This window comes from Oncorhynchus kisutch, unplaced genomic scaffold, assembly GCF_002021735.2.
Source record: "Oncorhynchus kisutch isolate 150728-3 unplaced genomic scaffold, Okis_V2 Okis03b-Okis08b_hom, whole genome shotgun sequence".
Lineage (NCBI taxonomy): Eukaryota > Metazoa > Chordata > Actinopteri > Salmoniformes > Salmonidae > Oncorhynchus > Oncorhynchus kisutch.
The window spans coordinates 12262239-12287704 of NW_022261980.1; the positions used below are offsets into that span (position 1 = coordinate 12262239).

General features: G+C 47.9%; 2 protein-coding genes across 6 annotated transcripts in view; one reads left to right on the top strand and one right to left on the bottom strand.

Moving 5' to 3' along the window:
- The first annotated feature begins 1859 nt into the window (after positions 1–1859).
- On the top strand, positions 1860–18213 carry LOC109883807 (flocculation protein FLO11). 2 transcript variants are annotated; one of them, XM_031812840.1, is made up of 8 exons: positions 1860–1981; positions 5338–5479; positions 6001–6094; positions 12454–12529; positions 12778–12900; positions 13434–13497; positions 15267–15527; positions 16325–18213. In XM_031812840.1, the coding sequence occupies exons 2-8, from the start codon at positions 5359–5361 to the stop codon at positions 17716–17718; spliced, it is 2133 nt and encodes a 710-aa protein (XP_031668700.1). In that variant the 5' UTR covers positions 1860–1981; positions 5338–5358; the 3' UTR covers positions 17719–18213. The 2 variants fall into 2 exon arrangements, with proteins under 2 accessions (XP_031668700.1, XP_031668699.1); XM_031812839.1 differs by lacking the exon at positions 1860–1981 and having other exon boundaries at positions 16325–17658; positions 17831–18213.
- A 1750-nt stretch (positions 18214–19963) lies between these two features.
- The window catches only part of LOC109883802 (DIS3-like exonuclease 1), a 44814-nt gene continuing 39311 nt past the window's right edge, over positions 19964–25466 (bottom strand). For all 4 annotated transcript variants that reach the window (XM_031812654.1, XM_031812653.1, XM_031812655.1 and 1 more), the window contains 6 exons: positions 24894–25054; positions 23839–23993; positions 23238–23416; positions 22830–22975; positions 21322–21493; positions 19964–21091 (listed from right to left, as the gene is read on the bottom strand). In XM_031812654.1, the coding sequence (XP_031668514.1) occupies positions 20723–21091; positions 21322–21493; positions 22830–22975; positions 23238–23416; positions 23839–23993; positions 24894–25054 (1182 nt within the window). In that variant the 3' untranslated portion in view covers positions 19964–20722. The remainder of the gene's footprint in view (positions 21092–21321; positions 21494–22829; positions 22976–23237; positions 23417–23838; positions 23994–24893; positions 25055–25466) is intronic.

Sequence of the window (25466 nt, forward strand, 5' to 3'; positions counted from 1 at the left end):
ATATAATAGGCTATACAGTATCTACACTATAGTTTCTATTGAAACCTTAAGACTAGGCTTATAGCCTGCAGGTGTTATAGAGAGAACAGTAGAAGAAGAGTCTTATATAATAGGCTATACAGTATCTACACTATAGTTTCTATTGAAACCTTAAGACTAGGCTTATAGCCTGCAGGTGTTATAGAGAGAACAGTAGAAGAAGAGTCTTATATAATAGGCTATACAGTATCTACACTATAGTTTCTATTGAAACCTTAAGACTAGGCTTATCGGCTGCAGGTGTTATAGAGAGAACAGTAGAAGAAGAGTCTTATATAATAGGCTATACAGTATCTACACTATAGTTTCAATTGAAACCTTAAGACTAGGCGTTTTGCTCAGCAAGATAACATAGTCTTGCAGCATAATAATATAAATGATCATATTGTAATCTGATTCCCAGATTTCATTCAGCAAGTACCTTGTGTAAACCTGTAAACAGACAGTATTGATCTGAATGAATTTGCCCACATAACGTTTATGAGGGGACCAAGTTTCAAAAACCCCTGTTTTATCGGAAAACATTCATCGTGAAAGTTAGAAAAGAACAAGGCATGGAAAGCAAGAGCAGGTGACACATTTCTGTCGGGTTAAAATTGGTAGGATCCTCTCAGGTATGTAAACTTAACACAAAAAGAAACGTCCCTTTTTCAGGACCCTGTCTTTCAAAGATCATTTGTAAAAATCCAAATAACTTCACAGATGTTCATTGTAAAGGGTTTAAAGACTGTTTCCCATGAATGTTCAATGAACCATAAACAATGAATGAACATGCACCTGTAGAACGGTCGTTAAGACACTAACAGCTTACAGAGGGTAGGCAATTATGGTCACAGTTATGAAATCTTAGGACACTAAAGAGGCCTTTCTACTGACTCTGAAAAACACCAAAAGAAAGATGCCCAGAGTCCCTGCTCATGTGCGTGAACGTGCCTTAAGCATGCTGCAAGGAGGCATGAGGACTGCAGATGTGGCCAGGGCAATAAATTGCAATGTCCGTACTGTGAGACGCCTAAGACAGCACTCTTCACTGATGAGGCACGGTTTTATCTCACCAGGGGTGGTCGGATTTGTGTTTATCGTCGAAGAAATGAGCGTTACACTGGAGGGGGATCGATTTGGAGGTGGAGGGTCCGTCATGGTCTGGGGCAGTGTGTCACAGCATCATCGGACTGGCAAATCTGGTGCAGTCCACGAGGAGGAGATGCACTGCAGTACTTAATGCAGCTGGTGGCCACACAAGATACCGACTGTTACTTTTGAATACGAAGGAGGGAGGAGGGTAACCTTTGACCTGGTGTTATTTGATCTGACTTTATTAACAACACCATTCACCAGAGTAGCCTGTAATTCTCTGTAGATCAGAGAATGTGTGTAATGTAGATAATTCTGCACGGCAGAAGCTCAGATATGTTGCTATAGGGACGAGGGTTCCAGAGAATTCGGGAAATGCAGCTTCTCCGTAATTAGTATTCTAATTAAAATAATTGAATATAATAGCATAGTATAACGCTACTCCAAGACAAAAAAAACACCACGTAATTTCAGGTTGATTGTGCGAATGGTCGCATTTCTCTCATGTGGCACGCCACTAGGTAAAATGTATGCTTTGATTGAAACAAAACAGTTAGAATAGGCCAACAGTTTGTTAAAAACAGTTACTTTGGTAGCTATGTCTAATAAGGTGGAAATCAACTAAACAAATTTGCCATTACACAGTCACTTACATAACATTCTAGACATATACAGAAGAGGGCAGTGTAAACCCCAAAAAACGTTTCTATTCCCAACACGAACGGATAGTTTTGACGACACATGATTGGCTCTTGGTACAAGGAAGCAAACAGTTGATTGGTTCATTGTAAAAAACCCGGCAGAAGACAAGAGTGGACGAAAAAAAATAACACAGGAACCGCTGGAATAGCAACTGTTTATTTGCCAGGTAAAGTGCCCCGGCTACAGTTATTCTCCACATACTAACGACGAAATGTCTTATGATATATTTCCCGCATCACATTGATGGTAGTCGCTTATTTGTTGAATATTATCAGTTTCCCCGCAACAAACAACAACAACTAGCTAGCTGGTTAGCATAGCGCGGTAACGAACTACTACACTATATCTACAGTAGGTTACTCATGAAAGATGGAGAAATTAAGTTAGCTGCTAGCCAATCTATCTAGAAGCCCGGGTTTTTATTCGGGTTACGACTGTCTGTTTATATGTGTTGTAAACGTTGATTCCTCACGCTTTGATGTGTGTAGCTAATATTGCACCTAGTTAGCTACCTTGGCTAAGTTAGGTCATATAATGTGAGCCAACCAGTCGGTAAGTTATTAGCTAACATTAGCTAGTAAAACTCAAGAATGACACTGGCTGTAAATCCGGTGCAGAAGCCAGTGTTACATGTCTCTTAGTCCTGTTCCAATACATTACACATACATTATTGGATGAAGGCGTTTTCTACAAGGGGGGCGTTTTAAGATCCCAACGCTCAGTCTGAACATTTAACACGCGTCGCTGTTTTGGAAGAATATAAGGACCTTATCTTTCACATCAACGCTTGTTTACAGGAGAGCTGATGACTGTAGAGGGAGACAGGAGAGCTGACGACTGTAGAGGGAGACAGGAGAGCTGACGACCGTAGGGGGGAGACAGGAGAGCTGACGACCGTAGGGGGGAGACAGGAGAGCTGACGACCGTAGGGGGGAGACAGGAGAGCTGACGACCGTAGGGGGGAGACAGGAGAGCTGACGACCGTAGGGGGGAGACAGGAGAGCTGACGACCGTAGGGGGGAGACAGGAGAGCTGACGACAGTAGGGGGGAGACAGGAGAGCTGACGACCGTAGGGGGGAGACAGGAGAGCTGACGACCGTAGGGGGGAGACAGGAGAGCTGACGACCGTAGGGGGGAGACAGGAGAGCTGACGACCGTAGGGGGGAGACAGGAGAGCTGACGACAGTAGGGGGGAGACAGGAGAGCTGACGACAGTAGGGGGGAGACAGGAGAGCTGACGACAGTAGGGGGGAGACAGGAGAGCTGACGACAGTAGGGGGGAGACAGGAGAGCTGACGACAGTAGGGGGGAGACAGGAGAGCTGACGACAGTAGGGGGGAGACAGGAGAGCTGACGACCGTAGGGGGGAGACAGGAGAGCTGACGACAGTAGGGGGGAGACAGGAGAGCTGACGACAGTAGGGGGGAGACAGGAGAGCTGACGACAGTAGGGGGGAGACAGGAGAGCTGACGACCGTAGGGGGGAGACAGGAGAGCTGACGACAGTAGGGGGGAGACAGGAGAGCTGACGACAGTAGGGGGGAGACAGGAGAGCTGACGACAGTAGGGGGGAGACAGGAGAGCTGACGACAGTAGGGGGGAGACAGGAGAGCTGACGACCGTAGGGGGGAGACAGGAGAGCTGACGACAGTAGGGGGAGACAGGAGAGCTGACGACAGTAGGGGGGAGACAGGAGAGCTGACGACAGTAGGGGGGAGACAGGAGAGCTGACGACAGTAGGGGGGAGACAGGAGAGCTGACGACAGTAGGGGGGAGACAGGAGAGCTGACGACAGTAGGGGGGAGACAGGAGAGCTGACGACAGTAGGGGGGAGACAGGAGAGCTGACGACAGTAGGGGGGAGACAGGAGAGCTGACGACCGTAGGGGGGAGACAGGAGAGCTGACGACAGTAGGGGGGAGACAGGAGAGCTGACGACAGTAGGGGGGAGACAGGAGAGCTGACGACAGTAGGGGGGAGACAGGAGAGCTGACGACCGTAGGGGGGAGACAGGAGAGCTGACGACAGTAGGGGGGAGACAGGAGAGCTGACGACAGTAGGGGGGAGACAGGAGAGCTGACGACAGTAGGGGGGAGACAGGAGAGCTGACGACAGTAGGGGGGAGACAGGAGAGCTGACGACCGTAGGGGGGAGACAGGAGAGCTGACGACAGTAGGGGGGAGACAGGAGAGCTGACGACAGTAGGGGGGAGACAGGAGAGCTGACGACAGTAGGGGGGAGACAGGAGAGCTGACGACAGTAGGGGGGAGACAGGAGAGCTGACGACCGTAGGGGGGAGACAGGAGAGCTGACGACAGTAGGGGGGAGACAGGAGAGCTGACGACCGTAGGGGGGAGACAGGAGAGCTGACGACAGTAGGGGGGAGACAGGAGAGCTGACGACCGTAGGGGGGAGACAGGAGAGCTGACGACCGTAGGGGGGAGACAGGAGAGCTGACGACCGTAGGGGGGAGACAGGAGAGCTGACGACAGTAGGGGGGAGACAGGAGAGCTGACGACAGTAGGGGGGAGACAGGAGAGCTGACGACCGTAGGGGGGAGACAGGAGAGCTGACGACAGTAGGGGGGAGACAGGAGAGCTGACGACCGTAGGGGGGAGACAGGAGAGCTGACGACCGTAGGGGGGAGACAGGAGAGCTGACGACCGTAGGGGGGAGACAGGAGAGCTGACGACAGTAGGGGGGAGACAGGAGAGCTGACGACAGTAGGGGGGAGACAGGAGAGCTGACGACCGTAGGGGGGAGACAGGAGAGCTGACGACAGTAGGGAGGAGACAGGAGAGCTGACGACAGTAGGGGGGAGACAGGAGAGCTGACGACAGTAGGGGGGAGACAGGAGAGCTGACGACAGTAGGGGGGAGACAGGAGAGCTGACGACTGTAGGGAGGAGACAGGAGAGCTGACGACAGTAGGGGGGAGACAGGAGAGCTGACGACCGTAGGGGGGAGACAGGAGAGCTGACGACCGTAGGGAGGAGACAGGAGAGCTGACAGTAGGGGGGAGACAGGAGAGCTGACGACCGTAGGGAGGAGACAGGAGAGCTGACAGTAGGGAGGAGACAGGAGAGCTGACAGTAGGGAGGAGACAGGAGAGCTGACAGTAGGGGGGAGACAGGAGAGCTGACGACAGTAGGGGGGAGACAGGAGAGCTGACAGTAGGGGGGAGACAGGAGAGCTGACGACAGTAGGGGGGAGACAGGAGAGCTGACGACAGTAGGGGGGAGACAGGAGAGCTGACGACCGTAGGGGGGAGACAGGAGAGCTGACGACCGTAGGGGGGAGACAGGAGAGCTGACGACAGTAGGGGGGAGACAGGAGAGCTGGGTGAAGTTATGGTAGCTGTATATGTAGTTTACCTTCTTTCCTGTCTCATTGCTTGTGTTTTTATATATTTAATAGTGCTATATATTTATTACTGCATTGTTGGGAAAAGAGTTGTCAAGAAAGGCATTTCACTGAACACGATAATAAAACGTCAAATGTAATCCCCCTCTTCTTCCTTGCAGGAGCCCAGTGATAAAGGAACCATGGTTGATCCGATGGAGAATGGCTTGTTTGACATTCCTGACTATGACAACACAGATGACGAGACCTTTCCTCCTCTCCCCCCTCCCTTCTCACCAGGAGAGGGAGGAGATCCTTTTACAGGTGAGGACAATGACAACTGTAGCTCACCAGTACCTAGCCTGGTTCCAGATCTGGTTGTGCTATTTTGCCGACTGCCATGGTTGCTGTCGTGCTTATGATGATCTGGGACCAGACTAGACACACAATACCCAACACAAACCTGTGTGTCTACAGGTAGACTGATATGACATCATCATTATTATTATTATATACACAGTTGGGAGACTTCCTGCTTACTGACATCACAGACAATATAATGGGTAGATATAGATAAGACATAATTATTATTATTATTATTATTGTTATGATATACATAGACAATATAATTGGTAGATATAGATATGACATCATCATTATCATTATATACACAGCTGGGAGACTTCCTGCTCACTGACATCATGGACAATATAATTGGTAGATATAGATATGACATCATCATTATTATTATTATATACATAGCTGGGAGACTTCCTGCTCACTGACATCACAGACAATATAATGGGTAGATATACTTTCCATTGATGGCTGTTGATGTTGTTCAGGGGAGGAGGGAGGAGAGATCTCCAAGCTGGCCGAAGTCCCTGTTGCCAAGAGGAGAGGCGTCAAGAGACCACAGCCGAAACTGGACTCTCAGAGGTACGTGTGTATTAGCCTGGTGACGGGCATGAATGAGCGTTTGGATCAGGAACCTCTACAGGCCAGAATGTTGAATACAATTATATTGTCACATACTTTACTGGTTGTCTGTGTGGCTGGTCGATTTGATGGTAGAAATGTGAGATAATATATTTCACAGGAAAGTTAATAATTACATCAAGCAGAACCATGTGAACAGTCTGGGCCAGTGTGCATGTAGCAGAACCATGTGAACAGTCTGGGCCAGTGTGCATGTAGCAGAACCATGTGAACAGTCTGGGCCAGTGTGCATGTAGCAGAACCATGTGAACAGTCTGGGCCAGTGTGCATGTAGCAGAACCATGTGAACAGTCTGGGCCAGTGTGCATGTAGCAGAACCATGTGAACAGTCTGGGCCAGTGTGCATGTAGCAGAACCATGTGAACAGGCTGGGCCAGTGTGCATGTAGCAGAACCATGTGAACAGGCTGGGCCAGTGTGCATGTAGCAGAACCATGTGAACAGTCTGGGCCAGTGTGCATGTAGCAGAACCATGTGAACAGTCTGGGCCAGTGTGCATGTAGCAGAACCATGTGAACAGTCTGGGCCAGTGTGCATGTAGCAGAACCATGTGAACAGGCTGGGCCAGTGTGCATGTAGCAGAACCATGTGAACAGGCTGGGCCAGTGTGCATGTAGCAGAACCATGTGAACAGTCTGGGCCAGTGTGCATGTAGCAGAACCATGTGAACAGTCTGGGCCAGTGTGCATGTAGCAGAACCATGTGAACAGGCTGGGCCAGTGTGCATGTAGCAGAACCATGTGAACTACTGGGCCAGTGTGCATGTAGCAGAACCATGTGAACAGTCTGGGCCAGTGTGCATGTAGCAGAACCATGTGAACAGTCTGGGCCAGTGTGCATGTAGCAGAACCATGTGAACAGTCTGGGCCAGTGTGCATGTAGCAGAACCATGTGAACAGTCTGGGCCAGTGTGCATGTAGCAGAACCATGTGAACAGTCTGGGCCAGTGTGCATGTAGCAGAACCATGTGAACAGTCTGGGCCAGTGTGCATATAGCAGAACCATGTGAACAGGCTGGGCCAGTGTGCATGTAGCAGAACCATGTGAACAGTCTGGGCCAGTGTGCATGTAGCAGAACCATGTGAACAGTCTGGGCCAGTGTGCATGTAGCAGAACCATGTGAACAGGCTGGGCCAGTGTGCATGTAGCAGAACCATGTGAACAGTCTGGGCCAGTGTGCATATAGCAGAACCATGTGAACAGGCTGGGCCAGTGTGCATGTAGCAGAACCATGTGAACAGTCTGGGCCAGTGTGCATGTAGCAGAACCATGTGAACAGTCTGGGCCAGTGTGCATGTAGCAGAACCATGTGAACAGTCTGGGCCAGTGTGCATGTAGCAGAACCATGTGAACAGTCTGGGCCAGTGTGCATGTAGCAGAACCATGTGAACAGTCTGGGCCAGTGTGCATGTAGCAGAACCATGTCAACAGGCTGGGCCAGTGTGCATGTAGCAGAACCATGTCAACAGGCTGGGCCAGTGTGCATGTATCATGTCAACAGGCTGGGCCAGTGTGCATGTATCATGTCAACAGGCTGGGCCAGTGTGCATGTATCATGTCAACAGGCTGGGCCAGTGTGCATGTATCATGTCAACAGGCTGGGCCAGTGTGCAAGTATCATGTCAACAGGCTGGGCCAGTGTGCATATAGCAGAACCATGTCAACAGGCTGGGCCAGTGTGCATGTATCATGTCAACAGGCTGGGCCAGTGTGCATGTATCATGTCAACAGGCTGGGCCAGTGTGCATGTATCATGTCAACAGGCTGGGCCAGTGTGCATGTATCATGTCAACAGGCTGGGCCAGTGTGCATGTATCATGTCAACAGGCTGGGCCAGTGTGCAAGTATCATGTCAACAGGCTGGGCCAGTGTGCATATAGCAGAACCATGTCAACAGGCTGGGCCAGTGTGCATGTATCATGTCAACAGGCTGGGCCAGTGTGCATGTATCATGTCAACAGGCTGGGCCAGTGTGCATGTATCATGTCAACAGGCTGGGCCAGTGTGCATGTATCATGTCAACAGGCTGGGCCAGTGTGCATGTATCATGTCAACAGGCTGGGCCAGTGTGCATATAGCAGAACCATGTCAACAGGCTGGGCCAGTGTGCATGTAGCAGAACCATGTCAACAGGCTGGGCCAGTGTGCATGTGTCTCCTGCATCAGGTGAAATATGAACGACACCACCAGCGATTGGAACAGTTGTGTAATTCTACTTTCCTGTGGATATACTGAGTACGGTTACATGCACACGATAATGTGATTTATTATGGATAGTCAAATTATAATAATGGTTCAATTTAAAAATGTTTGCATGCTCTGTAAGAAGAAGGATTCCCCCTATTAACCCCGTTTCCACGGAGACGTCTGAAAAAGGCTCCCTGACGTCTCTCTCTGATAAATGCAGAACATCACCAGTCTAAATTAACATCCTACCACAGCGAACATGCATATTTGATTCTGAGTTGGGACATTATTCGTTGCCGCCTGCTATAGACCACCCTCTGCCCCCAGCTGTGCTCTGGACACCATATGTGAACTGATTGCCCCCCATCTATCTTCAGAGTTCGTGCTGCTAGGCGACCTAAACTGGAACATGCTTAACACCCCAGCCATCCTACAATCTAAACTTGATGCCCTCAATCTCACACAAATAATCAATGAACCTACCAGGTACCTCCCCAAAACCTTAAACACGGGCACCCTCATAGATATCATCCTAACCAACTTCCCCTCTAAATACACCTCTGCTGTCTTCAACCAAGATCTCAGCGATCACTGCCTCATTGCCTGCATCCGTAATGGGTCAGCGGTCAAACGACCTCCACTCATCACTGTAAAACGCTCCCTGAAACACTTCTGCGAGCAGGCCTTTCTAATCGACCTGGCCGGGGTATCCTGGAAGGATATTGATCTCATCCCGTCAGTAGAGGATGCCTGGATATTTTTTTTAAATGCCTTCCTAACCATCTTAAATAAACATGCCCCATTTAAGAAATTTAGAACCAGGAACAGATATAGCCCTTGGTTCTCCCCAGACCTGACTGCCCTTAACCAACACAAAAACATCCTATGGCGTTCTGCATTAGCATCGAACAGCCCCCGTGATATGCAGCTGTTCAGGGAAGCTAGAAATCATTATACACAGGCAGTTAGAAAAGCCAAGGCTAGCTTTTTCAAGCAGAAATTTGCTTCCTGCAACACTAACTCAAAAAAGTTCTGGGACACTGTAAGTCCATGGAGAATAAGAACACCTCCTCCCAGCTGCCCACTGCACTGAAGATAGGAAACACTGTCACCACTGATAAATCCACCATAATTGAGAATTTCAATAAGCATTTTTCTACGGCTGGCCATGCTTTCCACCTGGCTACTCCTACCCCGGACAACAGCACTGCACCCCCAACAGCAACTCGCCCAAGCCTTCCCCATTTCTCCTTCTCCCAAATCCATTCAGCTGATGTTCTGAAAGAGCTGCAAAATCTGGACCCCTACAAATCAGCCGGGCTAGACAATCTGGACCCTTTCTTTCTAAAATTATCTGCCGAAATTGTTGCCACCCCTATTACTAGCCTGTTCAACCTCTCTTTCGTGTCGTCTGAGATTCCCAAAGATTGGAAAGCAGCTGCGGTCATCCCCCTCTTCAAAGGGGGGGACACTCTTGACCCAAACTGCTACAGACCTATATCTATCCTACCGTGCCTTTCTAAGGTCTTCGAAAGCCAAGTCAACAAACAGATTACCGACCATTTCGAATCTCACCATACCTTCTCTGCTATGCAATCCGGTTTCAGAGCTGGTCATGGGTGCACCTCAGCCACGCTCAAGGTCCTAAACGATATCTTAACCGCCATCGATAAGAAACATTACTGTGCAGCCGTATTCATTGATCTGGCCAAGGCTTTCGACTCTGTCAATCACCATATCCTCATCGGCAGACTCGACAGCCTTGGTTTCTCAAATGATTGCCTCGCCTGGTTCACCAACTACTTCTCTGATAGAGTTCAGTGTGTCAAATCGGAGGGTCTGCTGTCCGGACCTCTGGCAGTCTCTATGGGGGTGCCACAGGGTTCAATTCTTGGACCGACTCTCTTCTCTGTATACATCAATGAGGTCGTTCTTGCTGCTGGTGAGTCCCTGATCCACCTCTACGCAGACGACACCATTCTGTATACTTCCGGCCCTTCTTTGGACACTGTGTTAACAACCCTCCAGGCAAGCTTCAATGCCATACAACTCTCCTTCCGTGGCCTCCAATTGCTCTTAAATACAAGTAAAACTAAATGCATGCTCTTCAACCGATCGCTACCTGCACCTACCCGCATGTCCAACATCACTACTCTGGACGGCTCTGACTTAGAATACGTGGACAACTACAAATACTTAGGTGTCTGGTTAGACTGTAAACTCTCCTTCCAGACCCATATCAAACATCTCCAATCCAAAGTTAAATCTAGAATTGGCTTCCTATTTCGCAACAAAGCATCCTTCACTCATGCTGCCAAACATACCCTTGTAAAACTGACCATCCTACCAATCCTCGACTTTGGCGATGTCATTTACAAAATAGCCTCCAATACCCTACTCAACAAATTGGATGCAGTCTATCACAGTGCAATCCGTTTTATCACCAAAGCCCCATATACTACCCACCATTGCGACCTGTACGCTCTCGTTGGCTGGCCCTCGCTTCATACTCGTCGCCAAACCCACTGGCTCCATGTCATCTACAAGACCCTGCTAGGTAAAGTCCCCCCTTATCTCAGCTCGCTGGTCACCATAGCATCTCCCACCTGTAGCACACGCTCCAGCAGGTATATCTCTCTAGTCACCCCCAAAACCAATTCTTTCTTTGGCCGCCTCTCCTTCCAGTTCTCTGCTGCCAATGACTGGAACGAACTACAAAAATCTCTGAAACTGGAAACACTTATCTCCCTCACTAGCTTTAAGCACCAACTGTCAGAGCAGCTCACAGATTACTGCACCTGTACATAGCCCACCTATAATTTAGCCCAAACAACTACCTCTTTCCCAACTGTATTTAATTTTAATTTATTTATTTATTTTGCTCCTTTGCACCCCATTATTTTTTTATTTCTACTTTGCACATTCTTCCATTGCAAAACTACCATTCCAGTATTTTACTTGCTATATTGTATTTACTTTGCCATCATGGCCTTTTTTGCCTTTACCTCCCTTCTCACCTCATTTGCTCACATTGTATATAGACTTGTTTATACTGCATTATTGACTGTATGTTTGTTTTTACTCCATGTGTAACTCTGTGTCGTTTTATCTGTCGAACTGCTTTGCTTTATCTTGGCCAGGTCGCAATTGTAAATGAGAACTTGTTCTCAACTTGCCTACCTGGTTAAATAAAGGTGTTCTCAACTAGCCTACCTGGTTAAATAAAGGTAAAATAAATAAATAAATTATAAAGTTTGTACGTGAGAACTACTTCTAAAACCCAGTATATTCAGTTGTTCCTAACTCACTTCACTAAAGAGGGAGGCTCTCGGCTGGTGTCAGCACAGGTGCAGATCAAACACACCACTTCACTAAAGAGGGAGGCTCTCGGCTGGTGTCAGCACAGGTGCAGATCAAACACACCACTTCACTAAAGAGGGAGGCTCTCGGCTGGTGTCAGCACAGGTGCAGATCAAACACACCACTTCACTAAAGAAGGAGGCTCTCGGCTGGTGTCAGCACAGGCACAGATCAAATACACCACTGGGACGCCGGTTTAAGGTGTTTTACACGTCCTAATCATTTGAAAGATTGCTCAGAAAAGCAGGTGTTTTAATTGGCGTATGTTTACTTCAATTATGACCTCACGCCGATGTAAGACAAGCGGAGTAAGGTGTTTACATGACTAATGCCGTACTCGACCTTCTGACACAATCAGTTTAATATCAATAAATAATATCAAATATTTTAAAAAACGATGTAAACATGGTCATTGTCTCACGTTCCTACCTGCAAAAGGACCAACCACACAGACAACTGGTAAAGTAAGTTCAAATATAATTTTATTCAACATTATAGCTTTGTACAGGTCATGAGAGAGAGAGAGAGAGAACTTTCCTAATCCAAATGCTCATTTATGCCCGACCATGAAAATCGATGTCTGGTTTTGGCATATTGTCCCTGTTCTGTTACAACCGAAGGACTTGATCATCAAAACCTGTGTTTTAAAAAAAAAAGTAATTGTTGATTCTCTTTGTCTTTGCAGCAACATTGCAGAGCTGTTTGATGTTTGGAAGTTCAATAGCCAGTGTTTTTGTTCATGTGTTACTCCAGGCTGACATCAGAAAGAGGACTTCCGGCTCTTCGCAACCTGTTTGACAACGTTCATTTCAAAGGCAAAGGACACGAGGTAAAGGCTAACAGCAGATTCAAGTATTGTGTCTCTTGTTGGGCAGATGGGTCTGTTTTGTCTGTTGTTTTTAAACTCAAAGTGCAAGATGTTTGCCGAAAGGTTATCCAGTTGACTCCCACAGCAGCCAAAGGGTGTTGATGTATGTGTGTTTTCGCCTCCCACAGCAGCCAAAGGGTGTGATGTGTGTGTGTGTTTTCCCCTCCCACAGCAGCCAAAGGGTGTGATGTATGTGTGTTTTCCACCAGGCTGAGGACTTGCGGGTGCTGATGCAGAGGATGGAGAACTGGGCTCACAGGCTGTACCCCAAACTACAGTTCGAAGACTTCATAGACAAACTGGAGACGCTGGGCAGCAAGAAAGAAGTCCAGGTCAGACTGACAGGCCCTTGTTGTTCTAACCAACATCCAGGTCAGACTGACAGGTCCTTGTTGTTATAACCAACATCCAGGTCAGACTGACAGGCCCTTGTTGTTATAACCAGGCCCTTGTTGTTCTAACCAACATCCAGGTCAGACTGACAGGCCCTTGTTGTTATAACCAACACCCAGGTCAGACTGACAGGCCCTTGTTGTTATAACCAGGCCCTTGTTGTTCTAACCAACACCCAGGTCAGACTGACAGGCCCTTGTTGTTCTAACCAACATCCAGGTCAGACTGACAGGCCCTTGTTGTTCTAACCAACATCCAGGTCAGACTGACAGGCCCCTGTTGTTCTAACCAACATCCAGGTCAGACTGACAGGCCCTTGTTGTTCTAACCAACATCCAGGTCAGACTGACAGGCCCCTGTTGTTCTAACCAACATCCAGGTCAGACTGACAGGCCCTTGTTGTTCTAACCAACATCTGGAGGTGTGGTGGTGTCAGTGGAAGTCGTAAGGTCTGAATGTTTTGTTTTCTCAGACGTGTCTCAAGAGAATACGGTTGGACATGCCACTAACACATGAAGACTTCATAGGAGACGACGGTGAGAGGACAACGTCACCAACTACATTTAGTGTTAGAAAGGATTCACCACGTATCAAGTGACTCAGAGTGGGAGTGCTGATTTTAGGATCACCTTGTACACAACAGTGAATAAGATTATACGTACAGGGAGGACCTGATCTGAGATCAGAACTCTGAGACGCTTAACACACACAGTCCCAGATCAATTTTAGTGTCTAGAGGTAGATATGACACAGTCCCAGATCAATAGTAGTGTCTAGAGGTAGATATGACACAGTCCCAGATCAATAGTAGTGTGTAGAGGTAGATATGACACAGTCCCAGATCAATAGTATTGTCTAGGGGTAGATATGACACAGTCCCAGATCAATAGTAGTGTCTAGAGGTAGATATGACACAGTCCCAGATCAATAGTATTGTCTAGGGGTAGATATGACACAGTCCCAGATCAATAGTAGTGTCTAGAGGTAGATATGACACAGTCCCAGATCAATAGTATTGTCTAGGGGTAGATATGACACAGTCCCAGATCAATAGTAGTGTCTAGGGGTAGATATGACACAGTCCCAGATCAATAGTATTGTCATGGGGTAGATATGACACAGTCCCAGATCAATAGTATTGTCTAGGGGTAGATATGACACAGTCCCAGATCAATAGTAGTGTCTAGAGGTAGATATGACACAGTCCCAGATCAATAGTATTGTCTAGGGGTAGATATGACAGTCCCAGATCAATAGTAGTGTCTAGAGGTAGGTATGACACAGTCCCAGATCAATAGTATTGTCTAGAGGTAGATATGACACAGTCCCAGATCAATAGTAGTGTCTAGAGGTAGATATGACACAGTCCCAGATCAATAGTAGTGTCTAGAGGTAGATATGACACAGTCCCAGATCAATAGTAGTGTCTAGAGGTAGATATGACACAGTCCCAGATCAATAGTAGTGTGTAGAGGTAGATATGACACAGTCCCAGATCAATAGTAGTGTCTAGAGGTAGATATGACACAGTCCCAGATCAATAGTATTGTCTAGGGGTAGATATGACACAGTCCCAGATCAATAGTAGTGTCTAGAGGTAGATATGACACAGTCCCAGATCAATAGTATTGTCTAGGGGTAGATATGACACAGTCCCAGATCAATAGTAGTGTCTAGAGGTAGATATGACACAGTCCCAGATCAATAGTATTGTCTAGGGGTAGATATGACACAGTTCCAGATCAATAGTAGTGTCTAGGGGTAGATATGACACAGTCCCAGATCAATAGTATTGTCTAGGGGTAGATATGACACAGTCCCAGATCAATAGTATTGTCTAGGGGTAGATATGACACAGTCCCAGATCAATAGTAGTGTCTAGAGGTAGATATGACACAGTCCCAGATCAATAGTATTGTCTAGGGGTAGATATGACAGTCCCAGATCAATAGTAGTGTCTAGAGGTAGGTATGACACAGTCCCAGATCAATAGTAGTGTCTAGAGGTAGATATGACACAGTCCCAGATCAATAGTAGTGTCTAGAGGTAGATATGACACAGTCCCAGATCAATAGTAGTGTCTAGAGGTAGATATGACACAGTCCCAGATCAATAGTAGTGTCTAGAGGTAGATATGACACAGTCCCAGATCAATAGTAGTGTCTAGAGGTAGATATGACACAGTCCCAGATCAATAGTAGTGTCTAGAGGTAGATGTCGTAGTAGATTTGTATTGGTTTATAGCAGTCATGAACTGATTTTACAAAATGAGATTTGGCATTCAGTATTTCATCCATTGATCCAGGTGAGGACGACACCGCGGCGTCGAGAGACGGACGTGTCGTCAACCATGACGACCCAGACCCGTTTGGAGACGGAGGTTTCGCTGAAGACCCCCCAGGACGGGTCCCCTCTACCCCAGCCCCCTCCCTGTTCCCTTCCTCCCAGGCTGGCCCGGTCCACTCCACCCCAGCCCCCTCCCTGACAGAGGAACAGCAGAGACGCATAGAACTCAACAAACGGCTTGCCTTAGAGAGGAGACTGGCCCGCATGCAGCAACACACAGGTCAGACCCAACATCACACTTAGAGAGGAGACTGGCCCGCATGCAGCAACACACAGGTCAGACACGACATCACACTCAGAGAGGAGACTGGCCCGCATGCAGCAACACACAGGTCAGACACGACATCACACTCAGAGAGGAGACTGGCCCGCATGCAGCAACACACAGGTCAGACACGACATCACACCTAGAGAGGAGACTGGCCCGCATGCAGCAACACACAGGTCAGAGAGGAGACTGGCCCGCATGCAGCAACACACAGGTCAGACCCGACATCACTTAGAGAGGAGACTGGCCCGCATGCAGCATCACACAGGTCAGACACGACATCACACCTAGAGAGGAGACTGGCCCGCATGCAGCAACACACAGGTCAGAGAGGAGACTGGCCCGCATGCAGCAACACACAGGTCAGAGAGGAGACTGGCCCGCATGCAGCAACACACAGGTCAGACACGACATCACACTCAGAGAGGAGACTGGCCCGCATGCAGCAACACACAGGTCAGACAGGACATCACTTAGAGAGGAGACTGGCCCGCATGCAGCATCACACTCAGGCAGACATTTTGTACAGTCCAAAACATCTAAACTACCTGACATTGAGCTTGTTGGTGAGGATCGGCCTGATCAAGGCACAATCACTAATCTATTTGGGATGCGAGATGATTTGTAGATCAGTGATGCGCTGACCCTGTCAATCACACTGACTAATTTCATGTGCTGCATTGTTGACAATCCAATCCACACATTTCCATTTTACCCTTGATGGTAATAATAAAGTGTCTCCCTCTCAGATGGCTCCCAGGAGATGGCCTCCAGCCAGTCAGCAGACAGACCATCTACCTCCCAGTCCCAGGAGATGGCCTCCAGCCAGTCAGCAGACAGACCATCTACCTCCCAGTCCCAGGAGATGGCCTCCAGCCAGTCAGCAGACAGACCATCTACCTCCCAGTCCCAGGAGATGGCCACCCAGTCAGCAGACGGACCATCTACCTCCCAGTCCCAGGAGATGGCCTCCAGCCAGTCAGCAGACAGACCATCTACCTCCCAGTCCCAGGAGATGGCCTCCAGCCAGTCAGCAGACAGACCATCTACCTCCCAGTCCCAGGAGATGGCCTCCAGCCAGTCAGCAGACAGACCATCTACCTCCCAGTCCCAGGAGATGGCCTCCAGCCAGTCAGCAGACAGACCATCTACCTCCCAGTCCCAGGAGATGGCCTCCAGCCAGTCAGCAGACAGACCATCTACCTCCCAGTCCCAGGAGATGGCCTCCAGCCAGTCAGCAGACAGACCATCTACCTCCCAGTCCCAGGAGATGGCCTCCAGCCAGTCAGCAGACAGACCATCTACCTCCCAGTCCCAGGAGATGGCCTCCAGCCAGTCAGCAGACAGACCATCTACCTCCCAGTCCCAGGAGATGGCCACCCAGTCAGCAGACGGACCATCTACCTCCCAGTCCCAGGAGATGGCCACCCAGTCAGCAGATGGACCCTCTCCCTCCCAGTCCCAGGAGATGGCCACACAGTCAGCAGACGGACACTCTACCTCCCAGTCCCAGGAGATGGCCACCCAGTCAGCAGACAGACCATCTACCTCCCAGTCCCAGGAGATGGCCACCCAGTCAGCAGACAGACCATCTACCTCCCAGTCCCAGGAGATGGCCACCCAGTCAGCAGACGGACACTCTACCTCCCAGGAGATGGCCACCCAGTCAGCAGACAGACCATCTACCTCCCAGTCCCAGGAGATGGCCACACAGTCAGCAGACGAACACTCTACCTCCCAGTCCCAGGAGATGGCCACCCAGTCAGCAGACAGACCATCTACCTCCCAGTCCCAGGAGATGGCCACACAGTCAGCAGACGGACATTCTACCTCCCAGTCCCAGGAGATGGCCACACAGTCAGCAGACGGACACTCTACCTCCCAGTCCCAGGAGATGGCCACCCAGTCAGCAGACAGACCCTCCACCAGGTCCTCCTCACACCCCTTCCCCAGCCAGCAGCAGCAGGATGGGGAGGATGAAGACCTGTACCAGGGAGACCCAGAGGACAAGGGCCAGAGCAGGCCAGACCACTCCAGGGACAGAGCTCTAAACACGGCTCCCCCTGCTGAGGCTGACTCCCTGGTGTGTGAGGGAGCAGTAGCCAGCCCTGTTCCTGAGATGAGCAACGACAGCAGGGCCTGAGACACACACACAACCGCTGACTCCCTGGTGTGTGAGGGAGCAGTAGCCAGCCCTGTTCCTGTGATGGGCAACGATAGCAGGGCCTGAGACACACAGAACCGCTGACTCCCTGGTGTGTGAGGGAGCAGTAGCCAGCCCTGTTCCTGAGATGAGCAACGACAGCAGGGCCTGAGACACACACAGAACCGCTGACTCCCTGGTGTGTGAGGGAGCAGTAGCCAGCCCTGTTCCTGAGATGAGCAACGACAGCAGGGCATGAGACACACACAGAACCGCTCACCCCCTCCACATCCATGGCTCCAACTGTCAGCATACATACTCACCCAGCACCAAGGGACGCTGTCTTCTAGGACTGACAACTCATCTGAGGATGTTTTCTCTCTGTTCAAGTACATTTTCAATTAAGTTTCTACAAATCTAAAACATCTCATGTGTTGTCAACCATTTTTACTCTTTAATAAATGTTGCCGTATGGGCCAAACATCCTGTTGTGGAGCTGATGTCCTGTTTCCTTTCCTTGTTGCTTTTCTGAGCAAAACACCTCATCACCAGCCGTAGAAAACGCCTCATCACCAGCCGTACAAAACACCTCATCACCAGCCATACAACACCTCATCACCAGCCGTACACAACACCTCATCACCAGCCGTACAAAACGCCTCATCACCAGCCATACAAAACACCTCATCACCAGCCATACAAAACACCTCATCACCAGCCGTACAACACCTCATCACCAGCCGTACAAAACACCTCATCACCAGCCATACACAACACCTCATCACCAGCCGTACAAAACACCTCATCACCAGCCATACAACACCTCATCACCAGCCATACAACACCTCATCACCAGCTGTACAAAACAGAAAGACAGGGCTATTTAATTAAGGTTCCCTGGCCCTTCTGTTGGGTAAAGACAGGGCTATTTAAGGTTCCCTGGCCCCTCTGTGTTGGGTAAGAACAGGTCTATTTAATTAAGGTTCCCTGGCCCCTCTGTGTTGGGTAAAGACAGGGTTATTTAAGGTTCCCTGGCCCCTCTGTTGGGTAAAGACAGGGTTATTTAAGGTTCCCTGGCCCCTCTGTGTTGGGTAAAGACAGGGTTATTTAAGGTTCCCTGTCCTCTCTGTGTTGGGTAAAGACAGGATTTTTACCCCCCCCCCCCCCTGGTCGTCAAGAGGAGTGCACCAGCCTTGGCGTCTACTCTGAGCTATTCTATCATTTCAGATCTAAAGGAGTGGGGATACAGAGGGGTAGTTTGGGCATTTAGAAAGGGTTGAGACATGGACATGTGGACCCTGTATGTATCAATGGTGATCCTGAACTGGCAGATCTCAAACATCTAGTCTCTCTTGTTCAGATCACTGTGTCTCAAACATCTAGTCTCTCTCGTTCAGATCACTGTGTCTCAAACATCTAGTCTCGTTCAGATCACTGTGTCTCAAACATCTAGTCTCTCTTGTTCAGATCACTGTGTCTCAAAACATCTAGTCTCTCTTGTTCAGATCACTGTGTCTCAACATCTAGTCTCTCTTGTTCAGATCACTGTGTCTCAAAACATCTAGTCTCTCTTGTTCAGATCACTGTGTCTCAAACATCTAGTCTCTCTCGTTCAGATCACTGTGTCTCAAACATCTAGTCTCTCGTTCAGATCACTGTGTCTCAAACATCTAGTCTCGTTCAGATCACTGTGTCTCAAACATCTAGTCTCGTTCAGATCACTGTGTCTCAAAACATCTAGTCTCTCTTGTTCAGATCACTGTGTCTCAACATCTAGTCTCTCTTGTTCAGATCACTGTGTCTCAAAACATCTAGTCTCTCTTGTTCAGATCACTGTGTCTCAAACATCTAGTCTCTCTTGTTCAGATCACTGTGTCACTTGCATAATTTTGGGGCGACAGGGTAGCCTAGTGGTTAGAGCGTTGGACTAGTAACCGGAAAGTTGCAAGTTCAAACCCCTGAGCTGACAAGGTACAAATCTGTCGTTCTGCCCCTGAACAGGCAGTTAACCCACTGTTCCTAGGCCGTCATTGAAAAATAAGAATTTGTTCTTAACCGACTTGCCTGGTTAAATAAATAAATAATGCTTGTGTTAATGCTTTTATAAAAATCTCTCGTCATCATGTAGCCTTTTGTCCCATCCTAAATAAAAACAATGTAAACACATTTACCTGGAGCCTTGTGGACATTTGAGGTAACAGCATGATAAGATCTTCACCCAGATCCAATAAACATTTCACTGTTCAACAGGTTTGGTAATGCACTTTAATTCATGTAAAACATACGATGGAATAGAGCACTTGACAATACTTGTTTTTCCACAAGATACCAACTGCCAAAAAATATTACAAAAATATATTTAGGTTAAAATACAATACCAGGCTGTACAATGACATTGTTCTCAGTGCCAGAGGTCATTATACAGTTCAGTGTAAAAACGATGGCCTGAGAATCGATTCTTCATCTCCCCAAATACAGAAAATGAGAAATGTTTTGTAAAAACTGAAGCTGCTGTTTGTTCCAGGTGTTGTTTCCATGGTAACTGTCCTGTTGAGTTAAGACCAGAGCTGCTGTTTGTTCCAGGTGTTGTTTCCATGGTAACTGTCCTGTTGAGTTAAGACCAGAGCTGCTGTTTGTTCCAGGTGTTGTTTCTATGGTAACTGTCCTGTTGAGTTAAGACCAGAGCTGCTGTTTGTTCCAGGTGTTGTTTCTATGGTAACTGTCCTGTTGAGTTAAGACCAGAGCTGCTGTTTGTTCCAGGTGTTGTTTCCATGGTAACTGTCCTGTTGAGTTAAGACCAGAGCTGCTGTTTGTTCCAGGTGTTGTTTCTATGGTAACTGTCCTGTTGAGACCAGAGCTGCTGCTTGTTCCAGCAGTGCTGAGCAGCTGTTCCCAGACCTGTTGTTCCTCCCTGCTCCTCCACCACCACCTCATCCATGTTGATGTACCGCAGGACTGAGCAGCTGTTCCCAGACCTGTTCCTCCTCCTACTTCTCCACCTCATCTATGCTGATGTAGCACAAGCCTGAGCGGCTGCTCCCAGACCCCCGCCTCCTGCTCCACAGGCAGCAAGGTCCAGCAAGGCCAGCTCCCTGACCTCCTCCAGGAGAGAGTAGAGGTTGGGACATTTACTCTGTCTGAACTCTCTCTCCTCCGTGGACAGTTTGGAGGCCCGGCCCCTCTTCTCCTCCGCCTGCTGAGAGGCCTCCTCTGCCTGCCGAACCACCTCCTGGACCAGCTGGGACCGGCCCCTAGCCCCCTGGGGCTGGGAGGTCTGGACCTGAGTCTCGGGGGCCTGGTGGGGCCTGTTGCTGACCACTTCCAGACGGATTGTGTCTGAGTGACAACGTGATGGTTGTACTGAGATACGCACCTGAGGGGAAGAGGGGGGAGGGAGGAGGGGGGTAGAACTAGCATTAGTTCATCTGTTAAGACCTGAAGCCTGAGGAGCAGCTGGTTAGACGAATCAGAGGTGTTAGAGTAGGGCAGGAACAAAATCCTGCAGGAAGATGAAGATCGCTCTCCAGGAGGAACGTGGGCCCCCTCGGGACCTGTATTCACAAATAGTCTAACGTAATTGTAAAGTAATTGCGTAGAACTCACGGTGATGTGTTGGAACAGGTTGAAGGTTGAGGTGCCAACAGCAGTAGTGGTAGTGATGTGGTCCAGGTATCTCTGTAGAGAACCAGTCTGCCAGTCACATCCTCCATCTTGTCTCTCACTCACCACCTGGCCCTCTCTGTTCTTCAGGTACACTGCCCCCTTCAGGCCATACCTGGGAACACACACAGTTGTCAGTGCGTTACGGTACTCTTTTTAAATCAACCTATTTATGGATATTTGTTTGAGAAATATCTCAACATAAATCACTGTAGTGATTTCTACTGTATGTTTTTGCTCAGTTCAATGCTAGCCTGGTCTCAGATCTATTTGTGCTGTCTTGTCAACTCCTATGATTTACTTGTTGGCAATGACCATATGAGTTGGTAAGACAGCACCAACTGATCTGGGACCAGCTCTACTGTTATGACCTTACTGTTATGACCTTACTGTGATGACCTTACTGTGGTATGAAGACCAGCTCTACTGTTATGACCTTACTGTGATGACCTTACTGTTATGACCTTACCGTGGTATGAAGACCAGCTCTACTGTTATGACCTTACTGTTATGACCTTACTGTGATGACCCTTACTGTTATGACCTTACTGTTATGACCCTTACTGTTATGACCTTACTGTGATGACCTTACTGTGATATGAAGACCAGCTCTACTGTTATGACCTTACTGTGGTATGAAGACCAGCTCTACTGTTATGACCTTACTGTTATGACCTTACCGTTATGACCTTACTGTGGTATGAAGACCAGCTCTACTGTTATGACCTTACTGTTATGACCTTACTGTTATGACCTAACTGTGGTATGAAGACCAGCTCTACTGTTATGACCTTACTGTGATATGAAGACCAGTTCTACTGTGATGACCTTACTGTTATGACCTTACTGTGGTATGAAGACCAGCTCTACTGTTATGACCTTACTGTGATGACCTTACTGTGATGACCTTACTGTGATGACCTTACTGTGGTATGAAGACCAGCTCTACTGTTATGACCTTACTGTGATGACCTTACTGTGATGACCTTACTGTTATGACCTTACTGTGGTATGAAGACCAGCTCTACTGTGATGACCTTACTGTTATGACCTTACTGTGGTATGAAGACCAGCTCTACTGTTATGACCTTACTGTTATGACCTTACTGTGGTATGAAGACCAGCTCTACTGTGATGACCTTACTGTGATGACCTTACTGTGATGACCTTACTGTGATGACCTTACTGTTATGACCTTACTGTGGTATGAAGACCAGCTCTACTGTGATGACCTTACTGTGATGACCTTACTGTTATGACCTTACTGTTATGACCTTACTGTGGTATGAAGACCAGCTCTACTGTTATGACCTTACTGTGATGACCTTACTGTTATGACCTTACTGTTATGACCTTACTGTTATGACCTTACTGTGATGACCTTACTGTTATGACCTTACTGTGGTATGAAGACCAGCTCTACTGTTATGACCTTACTGTTATGACCTTACTGTGGTATGAAGACCAGCATGCCGTTGGCTCTGATGGTGTAGATGACCGCGTCGGCCACACAGCGCTCGTCTGTCTCTGGGTCTTTGTCTCTGAAGTAGAGGCACTGGAATAGCTCTGTGGACACCTTCTGGGCATGCTGTGCTGCCTAGGGTGTCAGAGGGTAGAGGTTAGAGTTCAGGGGTCAATGTCACAAGATAACCATCTTCACAGGGGATTTTCTACAGTAAAAGACTCCACGCACTGTGCTCTATACTCCCATGTCATTTATTGAAACAACGTTGACCCTTTGGCCTTCATCACCCCCAAGTCGTCTGTTTGGAGATGAATGATATCTTCTCTTATCTCATTGGATCTTTATTTCGTTTTTTAATGCTATTGTGGATGTTTGGTATTGCTACGATACTGACCCTGTTCTTGTTGTTGATTTGCTGAGCCACCTCCTCCAACTCTTTGTTACTGGCTAAGGCCTTGGCTGGCCCCGCCCCCTTCTCCATGGCGATGGCTGCGGTGAGCAGGCGGTGGACGATCATGTCGGCATAGCGACGGATGGGAGAGGTGAAGTGGGTGTATCGGTCCAGAGCCAGACCTGAAGGAAGAGACACAGAGGTAAACAAATCATCTCTGTCCAGATATAATCTGGGCCCTGAGAGTAGATCTGTCCAGATATAACCTGGGCCCTGAGAGTAGATCTGTCCAGATATAACCTGGGCCCTGAGAGGAGATCTGTCCAGATATAACCTGGGCCCTGAGAGTAGATCTGTCCAGATATAACCTGGGCCCTGAGAGGAGATCTGTCCAGATATAACCTGGGCCCTGAGAGGAGATCTGTCCAGATATAACCTGGGCCCTGAGAGTAGATCTGTCCATAGTGATAGTACTGGTTCTGAGGACATTAGTTACCATAGTGATAGCACTGGTCCTGAGGACATTAGTTACCATAGTGATAGCACTGGTCTTGATGACATTAGTTACCATAGTGATAGCACTGGTCCTGAGGACATTAGTTACCATAGTGATAGTACTGGTCGACAGGGCAGGCTCCGGTAGAGAAGTAGAGGGCATTAGACATGGCCATGGTAGCCATCACCCTCAGCAGCCGGTTCACCAGCGGGTCCCGGGGGTCCACGGCCCGGTCCAGAGAGTCAGCCAGGGCCTTGTTTGACCTGGGACAGGGAGTCAAGGTTATGGGTTGAACTTTACTGCTATCTGTACGTTTGGATTAGTTGTTATTTTGGTTGACTGGTGTGCAGACATGGGATCAAACACATTTGTCAAATACTTGGGAGTTTTCACTTTTGGGAGTATTCCATTTGTTCCATTGCACAAGGCAAAACTACATGAAGTGCAAGTCAATCATTTGACATATTTAATATGAGACATGTCTGGAATGTTCCACGTCTCTGTTCAAAGATGATAATAATTCCATGCATATCGATGCATATCCATATCGATGCATATCCATATCGATGCATATCCATATCGATGCATATCCATATCGATGCATATCCATATCGATGCATATCCATATCGATACATATCCATATCGATGCATATCCATATCGATACATATCCATATCGATGCATATCCATATCGATGCATATCCATATAGATACATATCCATATCGATGCATATCCATATCGATGCATATCCATATCGATGCATATCCATATCGATGCATATCCATATAGATACATATCCATATCGATAGTTCCACGGCTTATAACATAGTTAATAGAAGTGTTATTAACACAGCTTATAACCTGTACCTGGTGTCTATGTATAGTTAAATGGCTGGTTAGTTAGTGACACCATAGTAACAGTCTACCTGGTGTCTATGTATAGTTAAATGGCTGGTTAGTTAGTGACACCATAGTAACAGTCTACCTGGTGTCTATGTATAGTTAAATGGCTGGTTAGTTAGTGACACCATAGTAACAGTCTACCTGGTGTCTATGTATAGTTAAATGGCTGGTTAGTTAGTGACACCATAGTAACAGTATACCTAGTGTCTATGTATAGTTAAATGGCTGGTTAGTTCGTGACACCATAGTAACAGTATACCTGGTGTCTATGGTGAAGCCGCGTGCCCGGGCACTGTCCTGCAGCTGGTTGAAGAACTCCTGGCGTGGGGGCGGGTGGTGGCGCAGCAAGGCCTGCTGGGGGAAACTCTCCTGGATCTTACGGGCCACCCAGTGGTTGGCATAAATCATGCACTCTGCCACCTGGAAACACACCCATCTCCATCTTGTTAGCTAGGATGTACATTGGCTAGCTCCTTGATAGGAATGACAAGCAGGATTCGTTGGCTAACATGCTATGGTTTCTACTTCTTCAAATAGTCAGTTACAACAGTCAAACATTACAAAAACAAACATTACAACATTAAACATTACAACAACAAACATGACAACAACAAACATGACAACAACAAACATGACAACATTACAACAATCAACATTACAACAACAAACATGACAACAGTCAAACATTACAACAACAAACATTACAATAACAAACAACAAACATGACAACAGTCAAACATTACAACAACAAACATTACAACAACAAACATGACAACAGTCAAACATTACAACAACAAACATTACAACAACAAACATTACAATAACAAACATT